Source organism: Mugil cephalus, chromosome 16, assembly GCF_022458985.1.
Source record: "Mugil cephalus isolate CIBA_MC_2020 chromosome 16, CIBA_Mcephalus_1.1, whole genome shotgun sequence".
NCBI lineage: Eukaryota > Metazoa > Chordata > Actinopteri > Mugiliformes > Mugilidae > Mugil > Mugil cephalus.
In genome coordinates this window covers 5,902,431-5,925,791 of record NC_061785.1, presented here as the reverse complement: position 1 = coordinate 5,925,791, position 23,361 = coordinate 5,902,431, and the positions used below count along the sequence as shown (strand labels likewise).

The 23,361-nt window shown below is 44.0% G+C and overlaps 1 protein-coding gene across 2 annotated transcripts in view; it reads right to left on the bottom strand.

Moving 5' to 3' along the window:
* Nucleotides 1-23,361, bottom strand: part of adkb (adenosine kinase b) — a 119,709-nt gene that overhangs the window by 31,725 nt on the left and 64,623 nt on the right. For both annotated transcript variants that reach the window (XM_047609893.1, XM_047609894.1), the window contains exon 7: nucleotides 4,475-4,645. In XM_047609893.1, the coding sequence (XP_047465849.1) occupies nucleotides 4,475-4,645 (171 nt within the window). The remainder of the gene's footprint in view (nucleotides 1-4,474; nucleotides 4,646-23,361) is intronic.

The following is a 23,361-nucleotide window of genomic DNA, read 5'->3' as shown; positions in this document are numbered from 1 at the left end:
TGGTGAGAACACCCCTCATCCCCTGAGGAGTCTTTAGTGAACTTGCCATCACCCACACATACTGACAGCAAGAAGCACGTACTTCCACAGCCCCGCGCACGTCACCGAGGCGATAAACAGCCACGGGCCTCGCCACAGAGATAAGGCTTCCAAGCAGTCTATCAAACAAACAAAGCCAGATGACGAATCTGGAGAGATGTTAAGAAATGACGCCATATTGTCCGTATATCTCCTCCACCTGACTTTTTACTTTTTTTTTTTTCTTTCGTTTTCCCCCCATGCGCACAAACACCCTTACCACACACACACATATATAAATATATATATATATATACACACACACACTTGTACACCCACTTCAGCCTGTCCTGGAAAAATCATTAGAGCCCCCACCACCCCACACAAACACACACACTGCATGCAGATGGAGAGAAAAAGGGCCGCGTGCCAAAAAGGCCTGAGGGGCTTTTCATGACAATAACCTTCTGTAGAGCTGCTTGTATCCCTCCACCTAGATCACGGAGTTGCTGCTGAGGGACGGATGGGAAAATAAGCAAGATAACCGTGCGAAACATTAGCCGAGGAAACGTTTCGCACAAAAGTACAGAGTAGGAAGAAATCCGTGTCATTTGGCTCTCGTGGCCCGGAGAGATGGCAGGCTAAATGCTCTTTTAAAACAGCTTGAACATTGAAATGATGATGGCTCCTTTTCCCTCAGCAAAGCACATTAATACGCAGCCCCGACGCCATTTCCACTTTTGTTAAATGGCTCACCTATTGAGTATTCAATTACAATGGCTGTCTCTCTCGTTTGGAAGACGGGGCTGGGACCCATATAAATAAGCTCCCCCTGAGTACGGAGCTGCAGAACGCATTGGGCAGCAATGGAAGCCGTGCCGAGCTCCCGTATGGGGCTGCCGTATAATGTTAATGGCGGAGGAGTGAGGAGGTTGTTGGGGTATTTGCCGTCGGGGGGAAAAAAAGTATCGTTTAAAACGTGAAATGATTTCGAATCCAGGCTCAAGAAACCAGTGGTTGATCGTCCCATTTGTCTGCGATACGTCGAGAAATTCCACAATACAAATCCGCCAGTAATGATCCAGACCTCCCTCCCCTCCCCCCCAAACCTCATTGCGTGGTTTATCTCTTATGCTCAAATAGCAAAAGCAAATTTGTGGCTAATTTTATCGGCGAATCCACTGGCATGTGGTTTTTCCAGCGGTAATGATTCCCTCATTCGGGCCTAATTAACTGCGGCCATTAAATGGAGAGAAATGTAATGCCCTGGGTTCCATGTCAGGTAGTCAGAGGAGGACGGCGCAGGAGGACTCAATTAGGCCTGCGCTGTTCCCGGGTTATCACACGACATGTTTGCCAATTAAGTGAAGTAGCGTGTGATGTCTATGCGGCTCCGTCGCCTCCATCTCAGAGGCCCTGGCAACCACCACCACCACCACCACCACCACCAGCGAAGGAGCAGACACTACACTATGCCCCAAAAAGGCAGTAATTACAGGACGGATGGGAGACTCTTATATAAGCACGAGGCTGCCGATAGGCCGGGCAAGGGCGGCTGATGCCAGGTTTCAAACAAGTACCAGCAGGATCGAGTTAGAATCAGACTCAGTCGGAGACACAGCAGACGCGTTTCGACATCAGAAGGAGTACGTGGCGCTCCGCAACTGTTTTGGAAATTTCAAAAAAAAAAAGATCAAAAGTGAATTGTGATCCGGCTGAAATAATTTGACAAATTACGCTGGATCCTGAAAGACCCACGGCTCCGAATTTATCACTTTTCGAAAAGCTCTCGCAGCTGCTTTAGACATATTTCCCCGAGTGAGGGGTAGCTCTGTATCGTGACTCAGTTCGTGTGGGAGAGGGAGGCAGAGACAGGCAGACGCATTAGCCTTCCCTTATGGCACATTCTGCAGGGCTATATAGGAGTCAGTCTGCATGATCCTGACTGTCACTGACTTGTTATGAAAGCATCGTGGGCTGAGGCTTATCCATCACGTTGGGGGGTGGAAGTTGGGGTGAGAGGACGGCCAGAGGGGGCTGGATGGGGGCGAAAGGGGTGGAGGGTGGAGGGTGGAGGGGGGCGAGGCGGCACTGTTGCCTGTCACTCACCACGCACCGCTGCATGACCGCCAACCTTGTCTGGCTTGTGCACAATGGGAGGTCTGGGGTTTGACTGTATGAGCAGTCATCCACCCCCCCCCACCACCCCTCCGCTCCCCTCCTCCCAGCGACCAACACAGGGGAAGGCCAAAAGGAGTCAAAACACTGGACAGACGTTAGCACTATACAGACCCCTCGAAGACCTCACTGCTTGAGGCGGCTTGAGCGCTGAATATCGACTCTGTTTCCTCAATGAACCTCCCGCTTCGGCCGTCCCTCGCCGGGGGTGGGGGGGGGTGGGGGGGGGTTCGGCTCTCGAGAGCAAGCCCCGACAGAGTCTCCAAGAAGATAATCTCCTTCAACAAACATACGTTGCAATTACCCGGAGTCATTAAAACCGTAATGACTGGAGGTGTGAGCAAACTTCTTCGGCAAACAGTTACCGGTGCCACCCACCTGAAAAACACATAACGTTTGCGAAAAGCGCACGGCGCGGGGTTTAGGGAGACAGAGTCGTTCCTCACGGGCAATTAGGGGAGAGGGGAGCATATGTAAAAAAGGAGGTCTTATGTCGGGAGCGAAAAGAAAAGAGGGGGGAAGAAGAAAAAAAAAAAAAAAGCTGAAGTCAGCAACGACAATAAATCCTCAGAAGCCGAGCGGTTCCTTCCAGCTCTGTCCTGGTCTGTGGACCCCATCTCTGACCTGAAGAAGGGGCTCTGTTTAGTAGCTTTAGCAGTGGGGAGGCTCGTCCAGTCCAATCCAATGAACGTTCCCCCCTCACCTCTGAAGGTGCAGCTTGTCCAGGTGGTGCAATCGGAGGAGTTAAAGCTCACAGTTAAGAGGATGCTTCCCAGCGGCACCGCAGTCAGTTGACCACAGCTTGACCTCCAACCACCACCACTCACTCCCACGAAGCGGGAGAGGAATCAATAGATCAGCTGCCATGAAACGGTTGGTGACGCGATTGAGATGAATGATTACCCGGCTAATTTCTATTCATCTCTTTATGGGGCAGTGATGAATGATACGTTTAATGGATACTGAAAAGAACAATGAGCGGGAATCAAACGGCGGACACTGCAGCTTGATTTAGCTTTGAACAAGGTGAGAGGACGTACAGGCGTGTTGACCTACAGCAGGAACCGCTCAGAATGTGTGTCCGCGATAAAAAAAATATTCACAAGTATTTATTCTGCACCATGTGGCATCCTAAAGGTAGGACGGTGGACGTAAAGGGTGGGTTTAACATGCATTTAGTTTTGGGTTCGACGTCAAACATTGGCTGGCTTCATCTACTGTATATGCACCAATCAGTCATAACATTATGACCACCTTCCTAATAATGTGTAGATCTAGTTTTTCAGTTCAGACTCATCAGAGAATGGACATGGGCCTTTGGAGGGTGTTGTTGTAGTGGGGGGCTTTTGGATGGATCATCCCTCAGATACACGAGCAGTTTGGGATTCTTCATGTTTTTTTGAGTTGTTCGTAAAGCGTTTTTTGGTTTGTGCGTCAGTATTGTCATTGCTATGGGGTGGGGGGGCCTGGTTTGGTCTAGGTTGGTGCTACATGTCTAATTAACATCCACGTGAAGGTCCAACAGTTTCCCAGCAGAACACTGAATTGATGGTCAAGATGGTCGACATGACTCACCTCTCCTTTCAGTGGTTTTAATGTTGTGGCTGATCAGTGTATATATACACATTAAGGTTTATACAAGAACAAACTACACTCTTGTTGTCTTTGGTAGGACTTTTTTTTTGAGCAACTGTGTCATGGAGGAAAATAATGGATCAACCTACTATCACTATCGCTAACACCCTGCTACCAGCTATTTCTGTTATATCTGTTCAGATTCATTACACTGCAAAAGGAAGAAATTACTATGACTGATTCTATTTCCCATTGAGGAGTCATGCCCCTGTCACCCCCCCTCCAATAAACTGTATGAACTGCTGCCACCAGGCAAACGGTACCGAGGCATTAAAAGCAGAACCAACAGACGGCTCAACAGCTTTTTTTCCACAAGCTGTTAGACTACTGATCTGATCTTGGGATGGGCACCGTGCACTTATATATGTATGTACTATATATGTATATAAATATTCTCTTTTACTTATTCTGCACAGATCTCCAAGAGAAATACCATTTCATTAAGGCCATGCATGCCAAAACGACAACAAAGCTAAAATTGATTTGATTGGATTTGAGCTTGGAAGGACGAGTGCAGAGTTATGAAAGAAAACACAAAGTATTTAGTGGATTAGCACATTAGTTCTTGGCCTATTTATTTTTTAGATATTCTAATAGATGACTATCCTAACGAGGCTTGAACGCCACGCCTCGCGTCACTCACCGTCTCGTTGCCGAACAAGATGTCGACGTACGGCATGACCTTCATCAGGGGCTCTTTAAAGAACTGGCTGATGAACGGGGCCGAGAGGTTCATGCAGAAGATCTTGTTCTTATCCGAAGCGTGCTTGGCCACTTTGAGGATCGACTCCGGGGACACGGTCAGGAAAAATCCCTAAAAAAGAGAAGCCAGAGAGAGGACAAATAACATTAACTCGCGCCACATGTCGAAGAGTTTTGACTGACTCCAGCCGAATCAAACAAATTAATCTGCAACAGTACCACGCTGTATTTTGACAGCGCAACGTGCGCCAGAGCGGGACCGAGCGGTGACGGACGTCTGCGAACTGAAACACTTTAAACTGCTAATTTGTGGGTTTTGGATTCTGACGAGGCAGTTTGAAGGGGGATATGGTTTGGTATTATTGGAATAACACAGGAAACAAAAAAAAAAAATAAAAGAAGAGAGAGAGAGAGAAAGAGAAACAACAGCAGCTCTCAGACGTTCATCTGAAACTGTTTCGTAGAACATGCACGGAGCAACAAAGAAAGAGGAAAAAGGGCAGGAAAAAAATCCATCCAGGACAAAGCCTGTGGCCGGGCTCCAAGGCTCGTACTGGAGGAAGCAACATGCACGTATCCGATGATAGGGCGAACAAAAGTCTTGTCTGGACTCTCCTTACTTGGAAACAAGAGAGGCAGGCCCACTCATTGTGTGAATGAATACAAATCAGGTAAGAAAACACCTTTGTGTTACAGGTGGAAACCTGAAGCGAGACTCTACTGCAGGCCACACAAAAAAACACTCCTCCTTTGATACCGATCTTCTTAACCTTGTTTTTCAGCAACAAGCTGCTCTGTAAAACCACTGTGTCACAATAGGGGCAAAGGAGAAGAGGAGGATGGGGGTGGGAGGAGAGGAGAGGAGAGGAGAGGAAAGTTTCAGCACAGTGATACATTTAATCTGGCTGAAAAGCTCCCATTGAAGGACTACAGTGCAGTTCTCATTAAAGCACGATGACATTTGCGGCAACAGAGGGGTGACCTCCATGAAAAAGAAAAGGGTATAATACCGATGAATAGAGGGTGACTGTGTAGTCAATCAAACGGACAAGGCATTACAATACAGCCACACTAAGCAGGTGAATTCTTTATTACACATTCATGGTGTCATTCAATCTCTGAGCAGACGCCGTCGCTCTTCCGTGATGCTCCTGAGTGTCCTGAGTTTCTTTTTTTTTTTTGGAAATGTCTTGGTCCAGGTCAGCTTGTGTCACGGCACCATCTGTTGAAGACTGAGAAAGGTGTTTTCATTTGGTCCGAGAGCACAAAAGGGAACTCACTCCGCGCTAATGGCCCATCGCTGACCCCGACATTTTTCTTTTGCAGCGTGCCAACGTGTCAGAGGACGGGGCAGATTGTTTTCTGACACAAATGGTCTTTTTTTGGTAGTTGAAAATAAACTGTCATGGTTACCGTAACGTTAACACTGATCAAAGGCCGGGGTTGCTCGATCAAATAACCCCCGAGGGGTGGTGAACTTTAAAAGCCGTGCCACGGCTTCTCTAATCACACACTGGCTCTGTGTAATTTACTTCTAACCTCAGCAGCACTGCCAGCGCATCACATTAAATCGCTCAGAACAGTACTGTGTTAACTGGTGTCTGAACGGATCATATCCACTCAGAAACCAGTTACTATAGTCTAATGCAGGCCTGCTCAATTGGCGGCCCAGCTGGTGGTTCAGTCAAATAAAATAAGACAGAAAAAAAAAAAAGACATTTCATAGGAATGGAATCGAAATTCCTACAGTAGTTCTGAGAGTGAACGCAGCACTTCGGGTAGCCTAGCAACCGAACCCACAATGCAGCGCGTTGAACAACTGATACGAACCATTTTATAAACTCAAGAAGCATGTCTTTGTCAACCCTTTAAAGGAAAATTGAATATGAAAACCAGCGGCACCGTGTTAGCCGGGTGCTAGGTAGCACAAACGTCGGTAGCCTAAGCTAACACGGTTAGCGGAGCGGAGAGTTGAGTGGGCGGGGTTTCAACGTCCAGACTGCCTTAGCTCCGCCCTCAACACGACCCGCGTGCCCATATTTGGAGTATCCGAGTGTGGGCGGAGTCAAGCACATCCAACGTGGTGATGTTTTTGATGTTTTTATGTCTGATAAGTTGTTTTTTTTGAAATGTAAAACTATTTTATCACCATAAATGTGCACTTTTGGTTTGAATGCCTGGGTTACATAAGAGAAAAATGTTTATTCTTATACTTCAAAGTGAACAAGTATTGATGATGAAAGATAGTGATGAATAAACAGCACTAGTTATGTAATTATGTTTATTTGTGTTGAAAATTGTCATTACCTCCTCATTAGTGAATGCTGAAAATGTGAATATACTAGTTACGTCTTTAAAATACAAATGTGTATTTGTTTAGCCAGTTAATTAACTGGTCTTATTAGGACTCAAACCAATCAAGTCAAAAAGCTAAACGCTAAAATGTGAATGACAGGTGAAGGAAAGTCTACATCTACGTTTCTTGTGTTCACACTGACATATAACATCTGTCAAAAGCAATCTGCTTTGATGCACAGAGACACACACACGCAAAAAAAGAAAAATGTTGGTGCGTCTTTCACTGCAGGAATCTCTTTCATAAAAATCATACAGGCCATTCTTCATTCTTTCCACCAGACTTCAAATGTTGTGACTCCAGTGGCTTGTGGGGAAAAAAAAAAAAAGTCTGAGCCATGTGAAATTCCAGTTACCATCGGTAGTCCCTGCCGACTGCCGAAACAGGAGAAGTTAAGTCTTTAGTGCCGAGGTGCAGATCATGTATCAAGAATAGCAGATCCGGTTTCCCAGGTGTCAGGGAGCCTTGTGAAGTGGGGGTGACTATCGCGTTTCCAGGTCAAGATGATCAAAGCGCCGGGTACACTTTGTACAATTTCCACGCAGCCAAAACATTCAATAAAGCGTTCACGAAATGCATTTTCCTGGCAGACAATAATGCAGAGCGATGTTTGGCCGTGTCAAGTGGTAATTTGAGGGAAGAGTTGGAAAGGCAGGGCACCCATTTTCAATGTTTACCCTAAAAAGGAGAAATGACTTCCACTTTACTCAGACAAAGAAAATGTCTAAATGCTACTCTGAGATGAAATTAGTGGTAATCTAACCATAGAGGAGTCCTAACTACACAGAGGCAGCAGAGGCAGAGGCAGCACGCTATCACACTTCCCCTGCATCGTGTCAGTGTTTTTCCCCGGGGCTGCTCACATCTGAAAAGCTGGGTGTGATGGATGGCATGGTGTCACCGGGCTTAAAATAAAAGTGGACATCTGAAGGGTAAAAATGATCTATTTTGGGAAGGGCATTTTCATTTGCACCAGCAGCAGAGGTGGTCATGGAAAAGGAAAAGCTTTTTTTTTCCCCCCCCCCCTCTTCTCCCAGGTCTATTTTAATTCTGCAGGGATAAGGAGGGAGGGTGGGTAGGGGGGAGTGTTCAAAGTACTGTGTCATGAAGGTTTTATTTGACACTTTCTATTACTCAGGAATGATGGAGGGAATTTAAACCATCGCCACCTCAGTGTATAGAGTAATTAAATCCACTTCCATTGCTCTAGATTGAACCAAATCCTCAGTTTTTAGATTTCTCTCTCAGATTGCGTTATATTTCACATTAACAGTGAATAAAGTGACCGCATATAATGTTAAAGGGCTTCCTTGTAGTGACAAACACGCAGACAAGTATCAACAACGAGCGGTTTCTTCATCGAAACCCACCGCACAGAGAAAGAAATACATTTTGCAACCACACGTTCACCACCGTCAGTCACTGCTGAAGGCCGTTCCCGGGCCCCTGAATGCGGAGCAATCAGCGTCAATTAGTGGTTTGTGTTGGTATGGCTGCATATCGGGCAGAATGTCCTCAAATGCCCCGTTCGGACGTGGTAGAAACGTGCGTCCTGAGTGATCTGGATCGCGATGGGTCCGGTTTAAAGTACAGGTGTGAACACTAGACTCGAGATGCATTGGGATCAGATAACGCAGATCGTGTTTGAAGGAGGTCGGGAGCACGTGTGACCACACTGCTTTAACTTGAAGGGCACCCTGAGTGCCCTGAATGTATGTGTATAAGTATTGAGCACTTATTAATATATTTTAGCCTTGTAGACAATTAAAAAACGAAACTACGAAATAAATCTCAACAAGAATCTATAAGATATGTGCAAATCAACCATGCGGTTAATTATCCAAGTGTTCATGTATGCAAGCCTTTCTGTAGATCTCTGAAATAAAATAACCAAATAAATAATAAATATAAATGAATATAACCTAAATAATAACCTAAGGGCTTCAATACTTCGTGCAAGTTGAACAGAATATTAATTTAAATACAACTAAGGCTAAGAAATAAATTAACCAATCTACAACAAACTGTCATATTTATCATAATAAAAGCAGTGGCGTGGGGTCTGTCAGGCTATCAAAGACGGCACATTTCTCTTTATTTCAATAAACGCTATCGTTATCAGATGTTTAATCAAATTCCAGGTGTTAACTCAATTGCACAACTTCGCCCTCAAGCACTTGTTGCAGGTTGGCGAGTCTGCATCTTTTGAGGTGAAGTGCAGCCAAAACTTTGACCAGCGTGGATTTAAAATTCGAAATGAGGCACCCGATTCTGTGTTGCTTTTTGGTCTGGTTACTTCGGTTAAACTCAGCACTGGCGCCGTTATGGCACAGAGTATCTCCATCCCTAATCTCAAGTGGTTGCCACCTGTGTAAAGCACGTCACTTCCGATCTCAACACTCAGGGTCGTAGCAGGACTAGAGAGAGACAGTAGGTAGAGCGTCTGTTTGCGAACTGCAGACACTTTAGTTGAACTAACAAAAATGGCAGCCATCTAGTGGTTAATGGTAGTACTGCGACCTGAGCTGTATAGTGAAAAACAGCAACATGAAAATGTGTATTAACCCTTTGAAAACTAAAAGCGTCGCACTTTGGATTACACTTACTATGTTTGGAAAAACATTTCTAAAAGCTTTGTCTTTGAGCTTTACAGCCAATATGGTGCAATTACAGTATTTTCACTTGCGCCTCTATTAGAAGGTTATTGCACTTTTAATAATGAAAGTTCCAGCGTATTGTAGAAAAATATGCAAATGCACCTACTCACAGGACATTTTCTGGTGTTTTTATTGTCAAAATAAGCAAAAAACTTCACGTTAATCATTACAGCGTCCAACAAAGTCCTCCCTGATGTCAACTCTGCAGAGTTTTATCTCATCGCTTTTAAGTTTTACTACTTCAGCCAAAGTCACATTACAAAATTACTATAAATAATAAACTACCTGGCCCCAGAACCTGACAGCAGACAATGTTAGCGACTAGCCGGCGATCACAGCAGAGCATTTAACAGACAAAGAGTCAGAGACGTCCCTGAGGAGCTGCCGCGCCGCCACAACGAAACGGGCGAATATTGGACTTAAACGAGCCAAACGGCAAGAAACACGAGTGGATACAGAGGCAGTTGTTTGCTAACAAGTTCTATTACAATCACTTGTGCGCTGTGTTTGAAAAACAAGAATCATTATTCTAGCTGCGTGCCTTCACCCTGTTTAGTACAATGTCACTCTACCAGACTACAAACCGCATCATCGCTCTGGTACACTGCTCACAGTTTGTGATCTCACTGCTCAATATTTATCTATTACCCAAACTGGAGCAGCGGTTCCGCATGCTTTTTACTAGCCAGAGCGAGCGAGTCGAGGCTCCCAATTCAGGTGAGGGAAAGCTTCTAAAGCATAAAGACGGGAGACCCTTCAAGAAGAGCAGCAGTGTATGGATTTCTCCTCTGGGACTGACAGGCATACAATAGATGTCAATTGCATGGAGTAGCAATAGTAGATTTACAATGTAGAGGAATGGAAATACAGTCCATCACCACGAACCCTGCCAGGTGGAAGTGCTACAAAGTAAAAGATGGCAGGGATACAAGAAGATTCAGTATTTTTCCGATTCTGCCATTTGTTCCAGCGGTAGGTTTCCTCTTCATCGAGGGGGAAATCCCGGCGAGTCTAGCCGTAGTGTTTGAAAGCCTTTCAAAAGCCGCCCAGGCCATGCTCTCCCTGTCATTACCATAGACAGCCCCCCCATCATGCTCTCTGGTGCACAGGGTTCATTACACAGAATTAGATGTCACACAGATCAGAGCGTGCGTGATGCCACACACTGCTCTCCTCCTCAGTTATCTCTGTGAAGCACCGTTGCGAGGTGGATCGATAGCTGAGGTTTGGAGCTTCATTAGCTCAGTATGACTCCATCTCCATCAAGACACCTCTGGCACGCTACGCCAGTGTTGCGAGATGTATTTTACTCCCCCCACCCCGCCCGCCCGATCCTGAAGGTCCTGCTGTTTTTTTTTTTTGTTTTTTTTTTACACACACAAACACACAGGGACAAACAAGACCTTCACACCACATGACGAAGGGGAGAGTGTAGAGGGGGAATCTGTGTCAGTCTCCGGCTCGATAAACAGGAGAAAGAAAAGAGGACAAACAAACAGAGGTAAGTGATTAATGGTGTCACAAAGTGCCTTGAGTGGAGGGAAAAAATTACAAGGATGAAAAGAGCTCATTTAAGGCTTTTCATTTCAAAAGGAAAATGAGTGGGGGGAAAAGAAAGAACGAAAGAAAGGGAAAAAAAAAAGCTACAAAGCAACTGGGATTTTCACAATGCTAATGATGTTTTGTTTGCATCAAATCGGCCAGTTGGTTTCATTTGGAAACGAGTTCAATTAAACCAACAGAGGAGATAAATGCGCAGCAACCCTCGCGCCGTGATTCGGCGGCACTTTTAGGATGTTTGATCTGGCTGCGAGGCAATTCAAGTGCGCCGATAGCATCTGCCTCCTCTTCTTCTCTTCCATTAAGAGTCGTGTTCTGGTGGAGCTTATCAGACATCTAGGAATTCATCCACTTCTTCTTCTTCTTCTTCTTCTTCTCCCTCTTCTTCTTCTGAGGCTGGACGGAGGCCAACTGTACTGGAAACAGAAGGGGAGGGCTGTGCTTTTTTTAAAGGGCCGCCCGGAGATGAGGGGGGAAAAAAAGGGGGAGGAGAAGGGGGGGGACTATCGCATTGGCCGAAATCTCTGGGGCGACGTAAATGTGCCACGAAATGCTGGTTTTAACAACTGGGCAGAGACATCACTTACTAACTGCCGCAGTATTTATTTCTAAAACATTTTCTCTGGTTTAAATATTACCCGATTTTCTAGCCAGCGGATATTTTTCCCTGCTGTCGTAAAGGTCTCCTGCGGTACCCGTGAAATATAGAGTTACAGCCAGAAGGTCATGGCGAAAACCAAATATACCTGGCCAAAGTCATCTTAATCAAAACGGATAGAACAAGATATTAGAGCCAACACTTAAGGGGAGGGCGTGTCCCGCTATCAGCCTGCGATTTTGAACGGCCACCAGAGACGGTAATTACATTAACCTCAGACGCCTCCACTCTGTAAAGTAATGGAGGAAACTACTTAAAAAAAAAAAAAAAGAAAAGTGGGGGGGAAACAAAAACACGGTTTTGACCCCAGACTTGAGGTTAAGATTTTGTTGGCATCCCCGGCGTTGCGAGAATCGGTTTGATTTCAGACGGTATCTCACCGAAAGTAATTCAACACCGGCTTCGGGGTCTTTTCAAATGGCTGCCTTTTGCTCTCCTGTTAAGCTCTACAGTTTCAAAAAATGTCTTGGCCGGGGGAAGAGGCCGGCCCGAGCAGGAGAGCGGGATGCCAAGGAATGTACTTAAGATCTAAAACAGACAAGATTTAAAGCCAAGAGCATTTAAATGCCAATACTAATCCACAAAATAATTCACTGCATAGCACAAACCGACTCTCCCTTACAGATACCATATGTTACCTCTGTGAAAAGATGAAATGAAGGAAAAAAAGAGAGAGAGAGAGGGGAAAAACTGTGCCAGAAGAGATGCTTTCTTCTCCTAAAAACTGTGTTATCTTAGTAATGAAAAAGAAAACCAGACTCCTCTCTTTCTCGCTCTGTTTCGTTTAATGTTCTGAAGAAAGTCTATATTTCTGCTCTCCACTGTTGTTCTTGCCTCCATCATTGGGAGATTAGCCCAGAACAAACTGTTTGGTTTGCAGGGAGTTAAAATTTGCTAATGCATACACTCTCAAGTGTCCTTGTCTGCCACACTGCACTTAATTAGCATTTTAGTGCAGAGCAGTTCTCTCTCCTTCAGTACCTCTGAAGGGGAAACATCACTCCAGCTCGCACAAACACACACTTTCAAAGTTGAGCCCCCGTAGTTTCTTACACGATTTGAAGAAGCCGGATGGTTGGAGAGGAGAGAGTTTGTGGGGGGACGACAGGGGTAAAAAAAAAAGAAAAAAAAAACGGATAAAAGTCTGTCACGTGAAAACAGATGTCAATGCTTCAGAGTCGTCTCCCCCGAACCGGCTCGAAAGAGACGTATTAATATATGGGTCAGATGTATAAAGCAGAGGTTCAGCGTCAAGAGTGTCGACAGTGCGGAGGGGGTTTCTGGTTTCAGCGACTCCGAGGTCGTACGCAAGACAGAAATCAAATCTCCGCAGACATTCCTGCTGCTGGGAAGTGAACATTTCCAAATGTGCCACTCCGTGGATGTAAATGAATTAGCGCACTTAAGTTTGAACGCTAAGAAATGAGGAACCGAGGAGACAATCTTTCACTGTTCGGAGTCGGCCCCGGTGAAAGCTAGCGCACCAGGTTGGAAAATTACAGGTAATTGCTGAAGCCTATTGAATCCAGTTTGGTTTTGGTTGAAAGACTAAAATAACAAAGCTCTGATTGCTGAAAAGACAAGGGCAGGGAGCTCGGAGGCCCCGTTGCTAAGAGTTAATTTGATACATATTTCTCCCCCTTGAAATGTCTGAGGTACTGGCAAGAGACGACTAAAAAAAAAAAAAAAAAGAGTGAGAGGGAGGGTGAGACCCCCGCTCTCCCTGCAAATACTATCCATCTGCCATATTACATTTAACCAGCATGAGAAGCTAAGGGAGCGCCCTTGCACAATATTGTGTGAAGGCTGTCAAACTCAATGCAGGAGCTCGGTGCCCACTGCTCAGAGCTGAGGACGCGGGCTGCTTAGATTCAGTCTAATAATAACTTCTGACTGTGTGTGCGCACGCTCGGGCACGGGCAAAATAGAACATGTGGCAAGGAAAAGAACTTTTAATTATTCACGACTGTTAAAAAAAAAAAGAAGTCATCTAATTGAAAGTGTACTACGAAGGCCCCCTGGATGAAAAACAGCAACAGCTATCAACAGCTTTCCGAACAGTTTTTGCCTAATCGCCAAATTAGATTTTGAAAATGAGCGAGACTGAAAAGCTGCAGCAGATGTTAAGTAAAATAAAAGTTTTATTTTACGGGATATGAACAAATTAAGATTTTAATGGTTTATTTTGCAATCTGAGAGAGGGATGTGCGAGAAGATATCCAGTCAAATTTCCAACTATCTCACGCACAGGTTAAGGTTGAAACTCAACTCTCTGGGTTTGTAACACTGGTGCTCAGGTAATTTGTAGTCACTAAATCCAAGATGAGACAATAAGCCCATCAAAGGTTATTTTCTCAGCCTCTGAAAAGCCCCCCAGAGCCTCAGTAAACTGACCTTTAACCGTAAAATCAGCACAATGGCCCTATAATTCACATCTGATCTAAAAGTTCTGTGATGAGACAGAAATACACTCACTGGTTACTTTATTAGCTACACCTTGCTAGTAAAAGGTTGGACCCCCTTTTACCTTCAGAAGTGCCTTAATTCTTCGTGGCATACTTTCAACAAGGTGTTGGAAACATTCCTGAGAGATTTTGGTCCATATTGACATTGATAGCATCACACAGTTGCTGCAGATTTGTCGGATGCACGTCTATGATGCCAATCTCCCGTTCCACCACTTCCCAGAAGATTGAGATCTGGGGACTGTGGAGGCCGTTGGAGTACAGTGAACTCATTGTTCCAGAAACCAGTTTGAGATGATATGAGCTTTGTGACATGGTGCATTATCCTGCTGGAAGTTGCCTTCAGAAGATGGGTCCACTGTGGTCATAAAGGGATGGACATGGTCAGCAACAATACTCAGGTAGACTGTGGCATTTAAACCAAAGTGTGCCAAGAAAATATCCCCCACACCATTACACCACCAGCACCAGCCTGAACCGTTGATACAAGGCAGGATGGATCCATGCTTTCATGTTGTCTACTCCAGATTCTGACCCTGTCATCTGAATGTAGCAGCTGAAATCGAGACTCAGACCAGGCAAAGTTTTTCCAATCTTCTATTGTCCAGTGTTGGTGAGTCTGTGTGAACTGTAGTCTCAGTTTCCTGTTCTTAGCTGACAGGAGTGGCCCCCGGTGTGGTCGTCTGCTGCTGTAACCCATCTTCTTCAAGGTTGGACGTGTTGTGCGTTCAGAGATGGTATTCTGCATTCCTTGGTTGTAACCAGTGGATATTTGAGTCACTGTTGCCTTTCTATCATCTCCAACCAGTCTGCCCATTCTCCTCTGACCTCTCACATCAACAAGGTATTTTCATCCACACAACTGGATATTTTCTCTTTTTCGGACCATTCTCTGTAAACCCTAGAGATGGTTGTGCGTGAAAATCCCAGTAGATCAGCAATTTCTACTCAGAAACCAACAATCATACCACGTTGAAAGGCACTTAAATCCCCTTTCTTCCCCATTCTGATGCAAAGTTTGAACTTCAGCAAGTTGTCTTGATCACCTCTACATGAATAAATGCACTGGCTGATTGGCTATTTATGTTAACAAGCAATTGAACAGGTGTACCTAATAAAGTGGCAAGTGAGTGTGTATTCAAATACTTATTCATTTCATTATTGATGAGTTTGCCCATGTGATGTCCGCCCAACGAGTGAGTGCAAATAAATGACTCCTCTAAACTCCTCTAAATTATGCATCCTGCATCTTCAAATCAGAAAATCAAACCACACCAAGGTTCGAGCGTCTTCAGACCTCTGCGACGCGACACGTCACCAACGCTGAGCACTGCTAATGCTGCGGCGCTAGAAAATCAAACTCAGAAGAAATCAATTGCCTGGAGGCAAGAAGTGTGAACTCTCATACCCTAAGCCCAATTTCCTTGAAAGTGGAGGTTTCTAAATCAAATCAAGCCGAGCAATGCACCATGGAATTATGCAAAAAAAAAAAAAATGACAGCCATATAAAAACGACAACTGGTTGGAAGCGCGGCCAAGGTTAGGAAACTTCAGGGCTTGTTTATTCCCTCCACATGTTTTGTTTTTACCTTCCCCGTTCTGTGACGATGCCACGGGTCGTCTTTGTTTTAAGCCTAGGCAACGACGGAGAAACGCTGAGTGAACACAGATGACGTGAACATGCAACAAGGAGGAGGACGAGCAGAAACAGGGCACTCGGCGGAAACTAATTGAGCAAAATGAAACTTATTACACGAGTTGCATGAAGGTCCTCGCCGTTGCCTTGTTTGCTAAAAAGACGGGGACCAACTTGAGGCTGCCTTCACAGTTCACTGTAGAGTGGCGGAGCACTTTGCTACCTGCGCACGGCTAATCACGGCTGACGGAAATGCCTCAGCAGGACTTCTAAATCTCAGTGATCAAAAGGGAAAACGGCGGCGACGGAAAGACACTGAAGGAGCTTTCAAGTTTTTAAAGTAAACGCAGGATAATACCATTAAAAGTTGGCAGCCGTTGCCGTATTTATATTCTGTCTGTGAGTTATTGTGAAAGTTAACGCTCTCCGTTGACCTGAAACATACATCTTCCTCCCTCAAAGCACTAAAATATCAGAAGCGCCATGTACTAAAAGCCCCCCCCCCCCCCATACACTTGAGAAGAGCATCTCGGGCTAAGATGGGTATAATGACAACCGGAAAATGAGTCTTTCTTAAGCCTCAAACAAAAAAAAAACAAAAAAAACCTTAAGAATCACAAAATTCAGATTGCTGCTGGTAGGCATTGGCGTCGTCTGCCAACAGTAACAGGGTGAAGAAATGTGTTAGATGTTAAATTAAAATTGTCCAGAGGCATCCGCACGCTGCTCGCCTTTGATAAGTCTGACTGTGAGGCTTATTAGGCACAAAGTGCTCGATATTAGATTGTTTCATGACGTTACACCAGTCTCGTTTTAATCTCGGTCTACTCTAAGACAGGGTTAAAAAGCTCAGATCAGATCTAAGAGATGTTTCAATAATTGGTTTTCTTCCAATTTCTCTTTTCTATGCACTTTGAACATCAACGTTGCTCCCATCAACTGTACAATTACAAAGATTTCTTCTGTAGTTTTTACAAATTAGGTTTCACGATTTTGTTTTGCGAAAGTTTTTGAAATGTTAAAGGTCGATGGAGTTGTTGGATTTCTTTGGTTTTCACTGTAATTAGTGAAGAATAAACTTGGTTTTAGATTACTAGATGTTTACAATAAAATTTAGGCTGAAAATCTCCTGAAAAATCTACAAAAAGAGCAGAACAGGCCATTCAGATGTCGTTAAACTAGTACAGAGGAATGTGTAGGAAGAAGATGGCCAGTCGTGGGTGGAAATTTGGCTAACTTCCTTTTGCAGATTTGGAAATGTGGTTCAAATCTGACCACCGATGCGAAGTTTTTTCACATTACGAACACCACTGGCAGCTGCTGTTGTGTCTGTTCACCGGCAACAGGTGATGACAAATGCATCGTTTGTCTGATCTGCTGGCATGTATTTAGTTTGATTCATTCCCACCATTTCCCAGTTTCCAAGGATGACGTTACAGGAGAGAGATGATGAGTGTGTTGGGTTTGGAGCGTCGAGTTGATAAATATTATTGATGGCGGAACAGCTCCTCAAAAGTGAAGCCAAAGAAAGTAGAGCTCCCCCTGGTGACTGGAGGCTGCAGTATAGGTCAAATAAGCTCCACCTTCTCCATGTTGGTGGATGGGACTAAGACTAAACAAAAACACTAAAATATACGCCTAACATTTATTTATTTATTTATTTTAAGAATGGTTTCTTTCATTTTAGGTAGTTAATAAAATGTTGATGCAAGTTCAAGTGTCATGTCTTTGGATACGCTTTGTTTTAGTAAGTTATTTGACTGACACACAGGATGTGCAAGAGACGTTGTCCATATTTATATACAGTCTATACAGTTGGAGTTTCCATTGAATCACATTTAAAAAAAAAAAAAAAAAGACATAAAAGCACCTTCAGATAATTTCTCTCCTCATTCATGAATATAATACTGTGTACATAATAAACAGTCAAAGCTATATTTAGTGAGTTGATATCTCAGACACGGGTGCCATTTAACAGTAATTTCCACATCCACAACAGATAAAAACACAACACTATAATTTTCTTCTAGTGTTTAAGAGTGTACAAGCTATAGGTTTCTGTTCCCCTGAGTGAAATGTTTATGAAACTGGAAAGTCTACAAGTAAATACAGAATGAAAAAGAAATAATAAAACTTAATTATAAAATAAACTTTTTTTTTCTTTAAGCAGATAATGGACTTATCATTGTCTGGTTATTTGTCAGATGTAAGTAAGTTTTAGTTTATGTAACCGGTTCCAGATCAAGTCATGAGTAACACGTACTGGACGCTGAACTAACGTCTTGCATTCATGAACACAATATTAACGTTTTTGGTTTACAAACCCCTTTAGCTGAGACCACAGAGGAGTCCGGAGCCTCTCAGTCTGATTTATTACAACGAGAGCCTCTCAGACAGACAGGAGAGTCAGCCTCGGCTTCCACAGTCACGGCCATTTTTCTAAAATTTCAAAGTGCTTGAGATCTCTAAGTGGAGCGGCCTAATGAAACACACAGGATGTGGAGAGCCATAAAGGAAATGTGTGAATCATCTCTCAATAATGCACCGACAGCACAGTACAGTACAGTACATGAAGTACAGTTCACGCCGGTGTTTGGTGACCGGAGAATTGTTTCCGTTCAAAGACAAAGAAACATTAGCAAAAAAATGTTGCTATCTAACGTGTCAGTCTGGTTGAAGAGTATCCATTACTTAATATACACCCACACTTCTTAGAGCTTAGCTGCAACATGAAAAATTACCACTTAAGGGAAAAATAAACGTATAAAGCTGGTCTGAGGAGCAGGAGGTGGAAGGTTGCCTTCTAATTGCTGGAGGGGAGAGAAACCATGTTAGAGTAAACAAAGTCTGATCGATGGTGGGGATTATATCAGAAAGAGCCTTTGGCCTTTGGCCAAGACGAGCAAACACACTGGTCTCTGTCTCTGCTACAGATGAAAAAAAAAAAAAAAAGCAGTCAAGGCAAAGAGCTGGTGAGTTAAAAGCATTATATTTCACAGGGGTGGGGTGGGGGGGGGGGCAGATAAAGCGTAGTACAATGCCAGATATGACATGTAGCCAACTATATCACGTCTTGGCTATTTGTATCGGACAGAAATGCCAGTAGATAAGAGAGCAGTGTTGTGAGTGTGATGGAAGGCTGTTCCGGCTGGAGGCTTAGCTTTAGGTCAGCCTATACTCCCACGGCGCTGCAGTGCCTGTGTGTGAAACCTCTCCATCACCGCACGCACGAGTTCAACGCGCTGTTAGCTGGTCACGGCCGGGGAGAAATGTATTCTGGATACTCCCCGGCTTCAATGTGGCAATTGCAATTCACATAAGCCACTTAAGGAAATCTGCAGAGGCAGAGAAAAAAAAAAAAAAAAAAAAAAGGTATAGAACCGAGAGGGGCTTACGAGTTATTGGAGCCTTTTAAACACGGAGGCTCGTCACCAGTCAGACATTTCCTTTTTTTTTTTTTTTTTTTTTTTTTACCCCCTCTCCATCAAGTCTTGTAAATGAGTTCACTCCATCGCATTTAAAACCACCGTAAAGGTATTAAGTCTGAAAATAACTCATAATTCATTACCTCTGCTCTGGAACATGTTTAACTTGAGGATGTAATATGAGCAAAAGTGCTTCGGTCTTTGCTATGTGCAAAATGTAAGCTATTCTGTCTGGGATGTCATTCGGGGGGCACAAAAAGAACACTAATGACTTTTGAATCCATTCAGTGACTCACTTCAATTTGTGATTTATATTAATGGCCCGTGTATTGCCTTCCCCACATCCAACAGGGCCGTGTTCTGCTAAATTTCCCCGTAATATTCATGTCGATAAACAGGTGACGACTTGGAGAAAGGACTGATTATATTTGCTAATCCCCAAAGAAATTAGGGCGAGATTGATGAATGCGCGCATATACTCCGCACAAAGCCTTGGGAGTCTCTAAAAGCTGTTACCATGGTGGTATCCCATTAGAATAACAAACATTTCCCCTGGATGTTTAACATCGCTTCCCAGTGAGCGCAGCCCTCCCTAAGCCTCCCTCTCTCCCCCCCTCTCTTCTCCCTTCTCTCTTCTCCCTCTCCCTCTCTCTCAAGCACCTGCCTTCACATTTTCCACTTCTAAAATTCCACCAGACGCCTGGAAAAAAAAAAAAAAAAAAAAAGTAGAAGAAGAAGAAGAAGAAGAAGAAGGGTGAAATATGAAATGCAGTTACGAGAAAACTTGAGTGCCAAAAAAAGGACTTTTCTTCAAACCCGTAATAACTTTCCATGGGAATAGGGAGAAACTTAAAAAGAATAACACTTCCCCTTGATTTTCTACTCCTACCACTTTTTTAAGCAGGCAGTGAATTTCCTGGAGTGATAAGGGCTTAGCCAATGTAATCCTCAGAGGACCCTTCTCTGGCATGCAAGGAATCAAGAAACCTTTCCCGCTAAAAAAAAAAAAAAAAAAAAAAGTAGAAAACGACAGATAGAGGGAGGCAACAGTAGGTTTGGGAACAAGGAACAGAGGCAGCCAGCATGCCATCTCCCACACATGCTGGCGAATGCAAATTAGCATGTGTGGAAAGAGCAGCCGGACTCGCCTCAGTTGGAGATCAACAGAGGAATATTGATATGACAATGCGAGGGGCTTCCCTGAGTCAGACAGCAGGGGCCACCGAGGACGCTCTAATTGGCCTCACGCAAGGAGAGGGCGGAGTTGGGGCTTGCGACCATAAATGTTTCACGGGGGATTGATTCATTATCAGTTTGCTCGACAGCCTGGGCGGGCCTCGTAAAAAAAAAAAAAAAAAAAATGAAAAAAGGAAAAAGAGCGTGCCATCTTGATCCGTTGGCGTGTTAAGTCACTGGCACGGCGACAGGACAGAATATATCATCCCCCACCTTTCACTTCAGGTATTGAAATGAGAGCCTGAAACATGACTTGCCACACCGCGGGACTACTACTCTTGCATTTCAAACTGCAGCAGAGTGGAAGGATGGCGCAATGATAGGTGACAGTGCAAGGAAAAACATTAATAATTTACGAATGTCTCCTCTGTCAGGATGTGCCTTGCTATGATGTGCTGTCTTTTCTTTTTTCTTTTTTTCTTTCTTTTCTTCACACGTCAAAGGACTGACAAGTTGGAGGTTTTAAATATTCTTTTGATTAAGTGGGGGCTACATGTGCGAGACAATACGTCATTTTTATATATGGTGCAGGCCTCAAAGGTTCGAAACTAACGCATCGACTCTAGTTTACATTGCTCGCCAATTAACTTCGTATCATCATTATCACTTTCACATCCTACTGTAACCGCGTGCTGCAAGAGAGCTTGTAAAGTTTTACTGCCAAACTCTCCTCCGTATCTTCATGTGGTTAAAGGAGACGTTTTCTCTCTCGGTGATAAATGTGCAGCAATTATTCAATATCCCACAAAAACTAATCTGTCCACTTAAAAAAAAAAAAAAAAAAATTGAAGAAGCACTGCAGGCTTCACAGACATGCAGAGCTGCAGAAGATCACTGGCAGTCATTTAAGAGCCGTGAGAAAGGCAGTTGAGCATCTCGGCTTCTCGCTGGGTGGCTGGTTACATGTGGTTGACACATTTGCATCTTCAAAAGATGCACACAGACAAACTCAATATGTGTGAGAATGTCTGGGCGGCATGTGGAAAACCCCAGTCCTTCCTCTGAAGAGGTTTCCTCCCACCCCCATCTCAAAGACTATACCACATTTTTTTTTTTTTTTTTTTTTTTTGAGAGAGAGAGAACCTTTATCTGTCAAGCCGTCGCTTCAGCAGTGACTTGTAAACATGTTGCCTGGACTGGATGCACAGAAAAGAGTCGCTGTAGACAGTGCAGCGCCGTCTGCTCTGCACCAAACCGTAAAAAAAAAAAAAGGCGCTGCGGGAAACTACAAATCAGGAACCATTACACAGCAACAAATATGACAGGAACAGTGCTGCGCATTATTTGAGCTCCAAGACTCATTCACTCAGTGTCTCTTCCAATGAGCGTGAACAATGCAAGCAGAGTGTGCATTGTGCTGCGGAGCAGGAGACCGTTCCTCTGAATTGGGGGTAAATTACAAAAGAGGGCCTGTGCAAATTAGACGTGATGGCTTCATAATACGTCTGAAGTGTCAGCTTCTCCAGAAACCTATCCCCAGGCTACACTCGCGGATCGACGCTTTGAACTTCCAATTATTCCTGCCAAACCGCAGCAATCACAGCGCTGTAAAACAACCGTTCTAGCATTACAACACACGGGATCAATGCTGACTCAGTTGCTGGCAGCGACAGGGTTACCATCCTCAAGTGTAGCTTTCACTATACGGTGACGATGTAGTTAATCTGTATATGCTTTAAATGTAACGAGCGTGCGAGTTTTTTATGTTTTCCATTTTGAATTCAACTTTTTTCGTTTGGAGCGCTGCGAGGAGATTAATATCTCTCAAGTGTTTGTAGTGGTTTTTCTAATCCTGAGAGACTATTTGTTACAGAAGGAGGAAGAAGGAGAAGAGGACCGGAGGGAAACAGCTGGATTTCAAGAGGAACCATCCAGAGCTGTGTTCTCTCCTGACATTCATTTGGTGAGGAGAATAAATTCAAGTGCTATCACAGTTCTGTTTAGATTACAGCACAGAGGAGGACTCACGCACAGATGCAAGGGACACAAGTTTTTGCCGATCTTTTAAGATTTGAGTCCCCTGGAGATTCATGAAGACTTTTCTTATCTTACTTGCATTCTTCTAGACCACATGTGCGCTGTGTAAATAGGCCCCTTCATAGTTTGTAAATAGTGTGACGTTTTTTCGAGGGGCGGGGCTTAGCTGGAGGCAAAAGATCTCACACAGTGTAGCTTGTAAACGGCGGTTAGCATATTTCAACGATTTGACCATATTAGGACACAGAGGGGACAAAGTCCGGTCTGTCTTCATCGAGTGAAGCGTCTACTACAGACGTCTTCAACGTTTTTCAGGCCAAGGACCCCCAAACTGAGGGACCTACTACCTCCTATGTGTTCTACATTAAACTCAGGCTTGTGCTATTTATCAATATACATTAGTATTATAATTTTGCATTAAGTATTAAGCTAGTCAAATAATAAACAGGTCCGAATATTATTTCTTTTTATTTCAAACATGTGCAACAGTAGGGTGGTCGTGCTGGAAAATTGCAGGGGAAAATTTCAAATAATGTATAGAAAATGTCTAATCAACTAAATGTTTTGCGACCCCCCTGCAGTACCTTCAAGGACCCTCTAGGGGTCACGGACCCCCTGTTGAAGACCTATGCTCTACTACAAAGATATTACAAGAAGTAAGTGGAACCACCATGGAGGGTAACGTAGTAAATGCTGCTTGAACACCCCTGAAACACACAACTAATGTTGTGTTAGCTTGCAGTTAGCATTAGCATTAGCATGTATCAAGAATCGCCCAAATAATGATCAACTTCACATAATTTGTCAAACTGTCCATCACCCACTGGCCAGTCATTTACACGGAATAATGACTTTAAC